The 12,501-nt window shown below is 28.7% G+C and overlaps 1 protein-coding gene across 1 annotated transcript; it reads right to left on the bottom strand.

Annotated features, from left to right (window-relative positions):
* Positions 1-4,866: 4,866 nt before the first annotated feature.
* LOC146897784 (37S ribosomal protein S27) lies at positions 4,867-8,018 on the bottom strand. Its single transcript, XM_085734784.1, has 2 exons — positions 7,733-8,018; positions 4,867-5,240 (listed from the first exon to the last, which is right to left on the bottom strand). Exons 1-2 carry the CDS (start codon positions 7,948-7,950, stop codon positions 5,150-5,152), a joined length of 309 nt encoding a protein of 102 aa, XP_085590910.1. The 5' UTR covers positions 7,951-8,018; the 3' UTR covers positions 4,867-5,149.
* Between the last annotated feature and the right edge of the window lie 4,483 nt (positions 8,019-12,501).

Raw genomic sequence — 12,501 nt, 5'->3', positions numbered from 1 at the left:
AGTATATTTGTATTTCATCTATTTTATCACCACAAAAATATTTTTATTTATAATTACTTTTTAATACATCTGTATGTCTCTTCTAAACTTGTGTATTTTATTCTTATTCTTATAAAATTTAAATGCTTACCTAATCAAAACTTGTCTTAGAGTACACTTTTTAACTTTATGTAAATACATATTTATCTATTAATACAAATTTATTAATATGTTTTACTTTATCATGTCTTATCATAATTATTAGAATAATAGTACTTCTTTTTTTTTTACTAATGCTTTATATATAATGTAAAAAAACTATCTAACTTTATTATATATAAGGGTTTTGTTAGAAGCCACCCATGAATGTGTCTTTTAGCAACTCACACCTCAAGGTGTGATTTTCACTTTTTAGTAATAACTTTGCTAAAAGACACCTTCATAAAAATTAGTTGATGTCTTTTTGCAAATGCTCATAGAATAACTTGCTAAAAGAGACCTTCATAAAAGGTGTCTTCTAACAAAACCATATATATAAACACACACATATTATGCTTTAGTTTATCAAATAATTAACATTTTAAAAAAATTAATCTTATCCTTATCATAAGTTTCTTACCGTCTCATAAAAATTGTCACATTAGATTATTTCACACAAGAAAAAAATTATAAATGAAGGTAAGGGAATAATAATTTTACCAAATGAAGTATATTAATTTTTTTTTAAGGAATATTAATTTTTTGTTAATAGAAAATAGTTAAGAATATATTGAAAATAGAAAATATCAATAAACATAAAATTAATTAATGTTAAGTGAAAAATTGAAAATATCAATTAATGTTAATAAATGTTTGTCAAATTATGGGACAAATTTATATATATATATATATATATATATATATATATTAAAATTACAATATTACCAATCAATTAATGTTTTTGACTTATGTCAAAATTTAATGTTTTTGACTAATTTCAATATCATTAATTTATACTATTAATGTATACTATTATTAGAAACAAATTTTGGTTTTTTATAGAGGAGAAACAAATATTATTATAAATTAATTTATTTTATTTTAATTATTAAATTTATAATCATTTAAAATTATATTTAATTTGAATTCACACACGAAGAAGGAAGATTTATGTGACAATAAAATTTAATTTAGAAAATTTCTAAAATATTTTTTAATAATTTAATTATAAATTACTAAATAATGTCAGGAATTTAAATGAATATCCTTAAAAAAATAGAGAGAATAATAGTACTTTATTTCAGGGTTAATATATTTACCTCATCCATGACAAGCATGAAGCAATCTTCAAGAAAGCAGACACCCTTCTTTGTGAGATCCAATATCCTTCCTAGACTCCTGGTGTTCCAACCAATAGATGAACTGGTTGATTCAAATGCATTATGTCATCTTTCAGATTAGTACCACATGTTGTTACCATAACTTGGATTTTCAAATGTTTTTCAAGCTCTTTGAAGACTTGAGATGCTCTTTGAAGTCCAATCGATAGCTAAAGTTTAGTCTTTAACAAAGTTGATTCTCTTGGTACCAACAAGAGAATTGGCTTTGCAAACATCTCAAGTGTTCAAAGAGCTTGGAAAGCATTTGAAAATCCAAGTTATGGTAACAATAGGTGGTACCAGTCTGAAAGATGACATAATGTGTTTATATCAACCAACTGATCTACTAGTTGGAACCCTAGGAAGGATATTGGATCTCGCAAAGAAGTGTGTCTGCATTCTTAAAGATTGTTATCTTTGTTCATGAATGATGTAATAATGATGAGTGTTGTATATGTCTTGAAATAGTAGTTGAGTAATATTAGAGCTTAAGAAAATTATCGAGAATCTTTTACAAAGTCAGGAAAATAATATAGGATGTATGTAATAGCCTAAAATTGGAGAAGCATTGAATGTAATTTTAAATACTAGTATGATTATGAAAACCGAAAATCAATATGATTCTTTGTAAAACCCCGTGTGATGTGACTCTCGGTCTGTTTGGTAAACACCAAAATAGAGTTTTTAGCTCTTAGCTTCTAGCTTATAAGCTCATTTGACAAAAAAAGCTCTGTTTGATAACACTTTTTGATCATGAGCTTATAGCTTATTTCACGAACTTATAAGCTATTTTTCAGAAGCTATTCCAAGTAGCGTTTGAGCTTATAGCTTATAGCTTCTCATATTTTCTTCCACTTTTACCCCTATTGTTTTATCTAAAATCCATTTTTACCCTTTTATTATAATTTAATTCAAACCTACAATTCCCTAATATACATCCCTCGTTTTTTTCCCTAATAAATATACATCCCTCGTTATTATTTATTTTTTTGACAAATACATCCCTCGTTATTATTTATCTCACTTGCCTTATGTTGCTGACAATATATATACCTCCATTTATCTTTTGTCTTATGTTGTTGACAATATATAACTCCATTTATCTTTTTTTTTTGACGAAATACCTCCATTTAACTAAATATATATGCTCATGCTTTTATTTTTTTTACAAAATATATGCTCATGTTTACAAAAATAAAAACTACATTTTTCCTTAAAAAAATATATGTTACGTTTACCTAAATAAATCATATTACGTTATGTTTAAATTTCTTTTTAAGTCTAAAAACAAAATTTTGTTTGATTTTGGGTCAATACGATTAATTTTGTTTTAGAGGGTAACAATTTTTTTTTAAAGGTTTTGTTTAATTTTTTTATAAAGTCTAAAAACTGAAATAAAATCAATTTTAAATAAAATATTAGCCAATTTATGAATTTAAAAATAACATATGAAAGACATATTAGATTAATATGTTTAAACTATGAAATTTTAAATATTTTAAATATCATTTGATACAAATTTTATAATGCATTAAAAATACCCTTTTATGTCATTTTACGTTTATAAGCTAGTTGAACCGCTAATTTTACCAAACACTTCAACTAGCTTATCAGCTAAAAGCTATCAGCTAGCTTATCAGCTAAAAGCTATCAGCTAGCATATCAGCTATCCGCTGTTTTTACCAAACCAGATGTTTGTACCATATGATTATGATGATTTCTAAGCCATAAGAACCGCTAAATTGAATCCCCAAGTAATATATCTAACTATATACTGTATCATGTCTTATCATAATTATTAGATTTATTGCACTATATACAGTAAAAAATTATCCAACTTTAATATATATATATATATATATATATATATATATACACACACACACATATACATATTATGCTTTATTTTATCAAATAATTAATCTTATCCTCTTTCAAAAAAAATAAAATCTTATCCTTATCATAAACTACTCCCTCATTCTCATAAAAATTGTCACATTAGATTATTTAACACAAAAAAAAAAATATAAATGAAGGTAAGAGTATAATAATTTTACCAAATGAAGTTTATTAATTTTTTGTTATAGACATAAAATAATTAAGAATATATTGAAAATTTAAAATATCAATAAACACAAAAATAATTAATGTTAAGTCAAAATTTGAAAATATCAATTAATATTAATAAACTTTTGTCAAATTATGGGACAAATTTTTATATATATTAATAGTATAATATCCCAATCAATTAATGTTTTTGACTTATGTCAAAAATTAATGTTTTTTACTAATTTCAATATCATTAATTTATACTATTATTCGAAACTAATATTGTTAGAAATTAATTAATTTAATTTTAATTATTAAGTTTATCATCATTTAAAATTATATTTAATTTGAATTCACACGTGAAGAAGGAATGTTTATGTGAAAATAAATTTTAATTTAAAAAATTCTATAATATTTTTTAAAAATTTATTTATAAATTATTAATTAAAAACATAGAGAGATAAATTGTCATAAATTTAAATTAATATGAGAGTGCCACTTGGAAATTATCTTATTTATAATTATCTTGATTTGTATAATATATAGTTTGAAATTTAGATTTATTTAAAATTAATATATTTTATTATTATTGGTGGTGAAATTATTAGATTATATTTACATTGTTATTTGTTAAGTAAATAGGCATGGTTTATGCAAAAATAAATTTGCTTACTTTACTACAAAAAAAATTCCTTGAAAATTTGGAAAAATAATTGTTTATAGGGTTACTTGTTCAAATTGCCTATTTAATATAGGTGAAGTCAGAAAAATATCCATGTAATAATTTAAAAGACAAATTTTACCTGTGTAATTTGATAATCTTCCTATATTTGTCTTTAAGCAACCAAATCAGAACGCTCATGTGTCAGGAAATCTTGACATAAAGTTGCCTTCTTCCGTTTTGAATTTTGTTGACGACGTGACATTGTTTTTTTTAGTTGAAATATATTTTTCACTCAAACTTTTTTCCTATCATTAATCCATGTACTGAAATAAAGAAATAATTTACATTTTTTTTTCAATAGACAAAAAAGTTCAAAGAAGCGACACAAGCATTGAATTTTTAAATTGTGGGCGCGTTTAAGACATTAAAATATTACCTCCTACATAAAATTACCTCCTAGATAAGAAACAGATTAAGAATTTTTAACTATGTATCGACATGTGTGCAGTGGTTGACTGCAACATGTATTTTGAAACGAAAGGAGTAGGATTTATGACACTTGTTCATATGTTTGGAAGAGCTTATAAAAAATAGATGTCCATTTTCAATTTTACTATAGTAATAATCACCCCAACATAGCTTATGAAAGCAGTTTAAAACTATTGTGAAAATAGTTCAAACATCCTCTTTGATAATTGATAATAGAAATAACATACATTAACGCTTAAATAAGCAATTAAACTGCTTACCAAAACACACCATTAACTTACGTTTAGAGTTTCCAAACAGTAAGCCAAAGATACATTAAGACTATAATAACAAAATCAAAAAGGCTATTTATACATAACCTTGTGATAAACATTCAAGGTAGACTACATCAAATTATGAAAAGTTAATGGCACAAAAGAGATAGATCTCCAACCAAATTAGATGGTTTTAACTCTCAAATGCATGAAGTTTTCTCCTAGGAAGAGGTCAATAAGAAATCTGTCATTCTGATCAAATAAATCAAATTCAAAGTGTTTGCAGAAACAACAACTAGTTTTTGATTTAAACCAATATACCCATAGGATGAATTCAAGACAAGTAAGAGTATAATCTATTTGTTGCTTTTTTTAGCACGCTTTCCTTGTCCCTTCTTAGGGGGGCCTTTACCTCGACGCTTCAACATTTCAAGCTTCGATAAACGTCTACATAGAACAAAATAACAAATGTATCAAAATTCTTGAATGAGTTGAAATATATGTAAGATAACCAGTACAAAATATGCCAAATATTATGATCGTAACCCAAAGTACATCCTTCACAAACTTTGGCAGCAAAACTTCTACTCTAAAATGAATTACCATTAATAGAAAATGCATTTGGTGTAGGACGACATAGCCAAATTCATAGGGAAAACCATATACATACTTCACCTAAATTGAATATCGAAGAAGATCTGACATTGACAAAAAAAGTAGTCTAACATACAGTGAACATGGATGATATCAATGAACACATCAATAAAATGGAACCAACAATCATAGAGAAAACTTTACCGTTTCCCACAAAAACAATAAACTAAGAATATCCATGAATGAGGTAATTTTAGTTTATTAGGTGATTATATACTAAGACTATACATATATCCCTCTTTGGCTCACGGCCTCAAGCAACCCCTCTCTCTATTTCACACTTTGCTTCACCACTTCCTTCTCTACTAAGCAGTTAACACCTAGCTAGCTAGCTCCCACCCTCCCTACATTTTTTCACTTCACTCTCATACCCATCTTCACTAGCACTTCACATTTTTGCCCATTTGACAACTCAGCCACTCATTGACCTTAGCTATAATTGGACTCAAGGCCTTAGATGCAATAAAAGAAGTGGAAGATTCCATTATTGTTGTGATCAGTTCATTCATATACTCAACGGAAGAGACCACTAAAATGATACATGTTGATCTGATAAATGAACTGATCAAAGGAAAGGAGCTAACAAAACAACTCAGTAACCAGCAGGTTTCGTATTCTCCATCATCCCATGAAACCAATGAATCCTCGATCGAGGAAATAAGTTCAGCCTAGAGATAGCACTTACTAAGCTGAACTTTCAGCCTAATGTGGGAGGGATTAAGATCATCAATGGCAACATGATGGAGTCCATTTCCTATTGTTCTTTCAAAAAACGAAAGCCCCAGAAATGATCTCATGGACAATGAGTATAAGCACAAAGCTCTCTTCGAGAAAAGGTAATGTCAACAAGAGGAGTGTTAGGAACATTCTTTTCAACAATCACTATAACATTCACTCTCTTATTTGGTGAAATCAATGTAGATCCCCACACTCTAGAAATTGGTCCCACATAAAGTGGTGTAACCCACATGGATTTCACTCAATAAGAGAGTGAGTGTTGAAAAGAGAGCGTTCCTATCACTCCTCATGTCAACAATAGTTACCGAGTTTTTGTTTCTTTTATGACGTGTATGAATTGTCAAGGCATGTGGACCTATTCAAATTTGTGGTAGTGAGGTGCAAAAAGACCGTGTGGGAGTGAGGTGCAAAAAGACCGTGCCCAGATGGAAATAGCAATTGATGATTTGCTCAAAATACATAATATGAGGGTTGTTTTAATGAAGGGTATAACATATACAGTATAGTCGCCCTTTAAACTCACTCAACCCCTTTACCATTACATTGGGTTTCAGTTCATTACAACCTATTTTCCCTGTTAACTGCATAACTCAATTTGAATTACCAAACACTATACTGTACCCAATTTAAATAAATTGAACTTTATGATGCTATGCCATCCATTAATCAAAATAAAACAACCCCGCATAAAAAAAAAAAAAAAACACTCTCAAAACAAATGAAACTACGTCACAGACATAAACACAAACACGCAGTGACCAATCCACAACAGATTTTTTATTGCAATAGATTTTTCCTATTAACTGCATAACTCAATTTGAATTATCAACAACAACCACATTTTATCCCACTAAGTGGGGTTGGCTAATGGCTCAAACGACACCATAATGCTCTATCATATACCATATTTCTATCTAACTCATTAATCTCTAGATTTTTCTTAATAGTTTCTCTTGTAGTATTTCTAGGTCTACCTCAGTCTCTAGTGATCTGACTATCCTCCACCTGATCTACTCTCATTACTGCAACATCTACAAATATTCTCTCTACAAGATCAAACCACTTAACTTTAGTTTCCACCATCTATTCTACGATAGGAGTTATCCGAACTCTTTCTCTAATGTTGTCATTTCTAATCCTATGTCGTTTCAATTTGAATTATCAAACACCATCATATACCCAATTAAAAAAAAAAAAAAAAAAAAAACTGAACTTTACAAACTTTACGACACTGTTCTACCCATTAATCAAAATAAAACAACCCCACATAAGAAACTCGAAAACAATTAAAAGTACATCACAAAGACATAAACACAAACAAATAGTGAGCAACCCCCAACAGATTTTTCTATTCTACATAACTCAATGCAATTTGAATTACCAAACCCCATCATAGACCAAATTTAATAAAACTACCCACTTTATCAATCCAAATAACGCAACCCCACATAAAAAAAAACTCCAAAAAAAACAAAAAACAACATCACAGAGACATAAACACAAACACATAGTGAGCAATCATAAAAAGAAAGAAAAAGAGCAATTACACTTGTTGTTGACGAGCCATAACATTGGGATCATCTTCATTGATATCATGAGGGTACCATTGAGCAACTTTTTCACCAAACATTTTCATACGGAGAATCTTGTGAGCAGATTTCTTCCCTGTAGGATTCAATTGATGACCGAATATCGTTGCTCGTGCAGAAGTAAGACCTCCGTTGATTGCAGAGGTTAACATCTTCTTCAAACAGCCGCTAGCCATCTTCTTCGTTACCACTGTCTCTCTGTGTGAGTGTGTCTGACTCAGGTGAAGTGAAAGAGGAAAATTGAATAGTGGATCTATTTTATGCAATTATACATTAACCCCTTCTTTATTTTCTTTTTTCAATTTATATCTTACGTAAGGTTCTTTTGGCTCGTTTGTAATATTTCTTTTTTAATAATTTTTTTATCGAATAAACATTTTACTGCACTTTACTTCATTTTTCATTTTAACGTAAATAAATATTTTTATAAGATCTACTCTAATTTTGAGCCACTATTCAAGAAAAAAGCAATCGGGCTCAATTGTTATTTTAGTCCTCTTATTTTCATTGTTTTGCGGATTTGAAAAACTATTTTAAAATACGACTATTTTGGTCTCTCCATTGTATTTTTGAACTAAAAAAATTGGTAATGTAATATGATTTTAATGACATGATATATGATTTGATGATGGAAAAAGATTAACATAGACAAAATTGTAAAAAAAAAAAAAATTTAAAAACTTCATTTAAAATATGTCATATCACAATATATAAGATTAAACATTTGATTTTGATGGAGGAAGCAAAACTGTCAAATTTTAAAATATGGTGACCAATCTGCAAAATTGTTAAAATAGGGGAACCAAAAACGCAATTAAGCTAAAAACAAGGATATGAACACACTTAAATTGTGTTTGAAAAATATTAACTCCATCGGGATAATAATTTTGTCACACCTCTTGCAAGAATATTAATTATTAGTCTCCTTGTCGCACTTATTTAAAACCGTGAGCTTTATAAAGACTTCTTGCTCCTTAGTTGTGCTTGTGATCCTCCATGTCAGTTTTGTTAGTGAATTCTAACAATGACTGCTTAGTTGCATGCAATTTCATTGTTTATCTTGTTGAAGAATTTTAGTAAGAATTCCATATTTCTCTTAATTTGTTTGTGGGTCTCCTTATTACTTTTGCTCAAGATTTCTGACATGAACCCTTTTTTATTTTTAGTTGCATATGAATCCCCTTGTCGCTCTGGTTGAAGACTTATGACATGGACTCCTTCTTGCCCAAGTAGTTGCACTTTTCTTCATGGGCGTATACTTAAGATGAACATCATAGGTTACAAGTCATAATATTATTAATCACACGTGCTTGTTTGCTATGTCTAAACTTATTGAGTCTTAGGGGCCTAAAGTTTGCGACAATATTTGAATTTGAACCGAAGAGGATCGAGATATTAGGCTACCTGAACTTCTCATTCCCCTTTTTGTTTTGGGTTTGAACTTAAATATAGTCAAAGTCGTGACATTTATTTCTTTTGCATTTGAGCCTAAGACCTCACATTTTCTAGTTTAATAGTATAGTAGAAGTCAGCGTGCAAAATTAACAATTTAAGAAAGTAGTTGGTGACCACAGTAAATATTTTGCTATGTGTAGTGTATGACCTAAAGCAACTATGATATTAAATGTAGTATGAGACTAGAGGCAACACATCAGTGATTAACTTATCTTAAGAGCAGGACCGTTTCTACGAATCTGGAGGCTTGGTTCTGTAAGTGAAAAAAGGTCCGTAATAAAATAAAAATGTATTTTTTTTTAAAAGAACAATGTTCTATTTAAATTTTTCAAAAGATAAATACATGGTGCCGTATATATGTTGTACGCCAAAAGGTGAAAATCACTACCGTACACATGAGAAACCTCAAACCACCATCCCAAAAAACCACCCTCTTAACATCAAAAGCAAGAGGACTCAATTCTAATAGGCCTAAAACAAGACAACAGAAAAGGAAAGGGGAAACCTGAGAGTAGTAGGGTAGTACTTAGTAGTACTACTGGGCTATAATTTTTTTTTTAGGCCCATACCTTAGAGAAGTCCAGTTCCATTGAGCGGTTTGCACATCCCAAGGTCCGGCCATGCTTAAGAGATGAGTATGTTAAAGCCTTCAATGTTATTGTCATTACATTTGAAAGACTTGAATACAATTCTACATAAATTTACCTATTTATAAGTGTGAGAGGTATATTATAAATACAACATTCTAGAATTTTTATGACAATTCCCAATGCAAATATATTATTGGTTTATTCTATGTACTACTAAAGTATTGTAGGAAATTCTAAACACATGCATCATCCTTACTTAACAAGTAATAGTTATTCTCCTGTAAAAATAGAAGAGAAGTAGTAACTGTTATTCCGGAAATATCTAGTAGGAGGCAAACATATTTCAATGTATACTTTCATTTGTTTGAAAAACAGAACTTAAATGAAATTTAATCAACCTCAAAACTTTCTAAATCAGTTTTTTTTTCCTTTCTGTTAAGAGGATCTGAATCAATTGCTTGTTTAGTCGTAAAAGGAGCTGAATCAATTGCTTGTTTAGTCGTAAAAGGGGCGTTAGAATAAAATATGTGTCTTACTAACTAGTATTTGCAAGATACTCTTTAACGACTAAAAATTAAAGAATTATTTTTAAAAAAAAGTCAAATACTTCAGCTTTTAGTACATTGAATGCACAAACTTTTATTAAAATTTATCATTTAAGATCTTTAAAGAGTGTTTCTGAACACTCTTTAATATTTTCTATAAAAATATTAAACTAACGCTCGTAGTTAAGCAAAGCTAAATGTCAAACTAATACTCACATCAATTTTAATTAAATTACAAGAAAGTACCTGACCAAAAAAAAATTACAAGAAAGTAAACGAAATCAAAGTCTTTGCATGTAAACTTCAAATTAACTAATCTGCATGTTCCTTTGTGGAATATGATGTTTCTGCCAAGTGCCATGTGCCAACTTACCCCAAAGTTCCTTTGCGTTAAGACTTGTCTACATCTTAAGATAGTTAATTACTAATAAATTAGGTTTAATGTGAGAAGCTTTCCTTAAAGTGATGTCTAAGACAGGTTGCACTAAAATTTTGCATGTGTTCAATTCCATATTATGTGCTAGTTAGCAATCTGTAGTGTAGTTTCTTTTAAGCAACATACTTTTTTAACATCGGTAAGCAATGAAATTAGTCAATTAATTAGACTCTATTTTTTTTAGAGACAAAGATGCTTAATATATGATGATAATAGAGTCCAGCATTTGGTACATGATTAACTGAACCTATATTGTATGGAAGAGGCGTAAGAAGGTAAGATAGCTTTGTGACTAATTGTAAGTATAGTACGTCACTTCAAAATTGAATATCTATTATATTGGAGGTGATGGTCAATTTTGATTACCTTATCACCCAACTCTGTTACTCATCCACTTAAACCTTAGATTGAATAGATCTTTTTAATTAGCAGTTTTTGATTGTAACACAACAATAGTACAAAATCAAAATGTTGTCTAACATATTGTTTATCATATTTTGGCAGGAGGTCAGCTTTTCAATATTCTGATTATGATTATGCACAAGGCTATATTTTCTTTTAATAGATAGACGAAATGACAAATAACGATTAAAGACATTGTCTTTTATTTATACAAATTGTGTACTATTGTAATATATTGGCGGTCTACACTTTATACTCATTGTTTTTATATTTTAACTTAAATGAAAGAATATTATATTATGTTTTTTCAGAATCAAAGACCATGTAATTTAAAAAAAAAAAAATACTATATTCATTTATGTTTTCAATTTTCAATATTTGTTGAAACTTACATAAACAAATTTTTTAAACAAAATGATAATAATATGTGGTGGAGCTACGTTAGGGTTCGGGTGAGCCACGACCCACCCCATAAAAAAATTAGAAAGAGTATCTATCAAATATATATGGTATTGGGGGTCTTGAGAGGTGCAGACTAATGATCCATGATGAAAAGAGAGACAAAAACCAAATCTCAATTGAAAATCTAAAGACATTAGAAAGATCAACTCAACCGTTAGTGCTAAGGTCTTTATCGGAGGGGTTCATTAGTGCATATCACACAACTTGATCTCTTCAACAAAATATAACTTTTTTGACAAAAACAAATTATGTTGACGAGGAAAAGTGAAATAACCGTAAGGATACCTTGCTTTAGTGCACCAGTCCAAGACGGATCTCACTTAAGATTTAGAATTATAACAAGGGTGTACTTAAGAAAAAGATATTTTTTAGTTCTTCTTTTGATTCTCACTTAGTTTTACAAATGATCCCATTTGATCATTTTAAATTATAAATATTAGACATTTTTGTTTCTTAAGTTACATAACGTTAGACTCTATAATATTTTTCTTCAATGTCTACTATTTGTAATTTAAGAGACTAAAATGTAAACTTAAAGGACTAAAGTGTTTAATGTTTATAACTTATGAATGACAAAAATAGAACCAAAAAAAAAAAAAAAGCATAAGACACCAGTGACCAAAGTTGGAATTTAACTTATTTTAAAAAAGCAGTCATCCATAAATTAGATCACAAAGGCTATAAGTTTTTTCTTTTTGAGGGAAAAGGCTATAATTTATGTTTCATACGATAGTTAAACAAAAAATTATAAAGCTAAGAGCGTTTAAAATAACATAAGTTTATTATATTTTTTCGTTTTAATTGCAATAAGTTTAGCGGCAAAAAACACACTATTAC

The sequence above is a fragment of the Medicago sativa genome, chromosome 8, assembly GCF_051527215.1.
Source record: "Medicago sativa cultivar Bolivia chromosome 8, Bolivia_mono, whole genome shotgun sequence".
NCBI classification, from domain to species: domain Eukaryota; kingdom Viridiplantae; phylum Streptophyta; class Magnoliopsida; order Fabales; family Fabaceae; genus Medicago; species Medicago sativa.
The sequence above is the reverse complement of the archived record's forward strand: the minus strand, read 5'-3'. Positions and strand labels throughout refer to the sequence as shown.

Bases quoted from the DNA above. Each gene is read 5' to 3' on its own strand.
- LOC146897784 (XM_085734784.1), bottom strand. From the start codon at position 7,950: ATGGCTAGCGGCTGTTTGAAGAAGATGTTAACCTCTGCAATCAACGGA. The intron at 5,241-7,732 runs GTAATTGCTCTT...TGTTCTATGTAG, and splicing joins ATGGCTCGTCAACAACAAGT to ACGTTTATCGAAGCTTGAAA.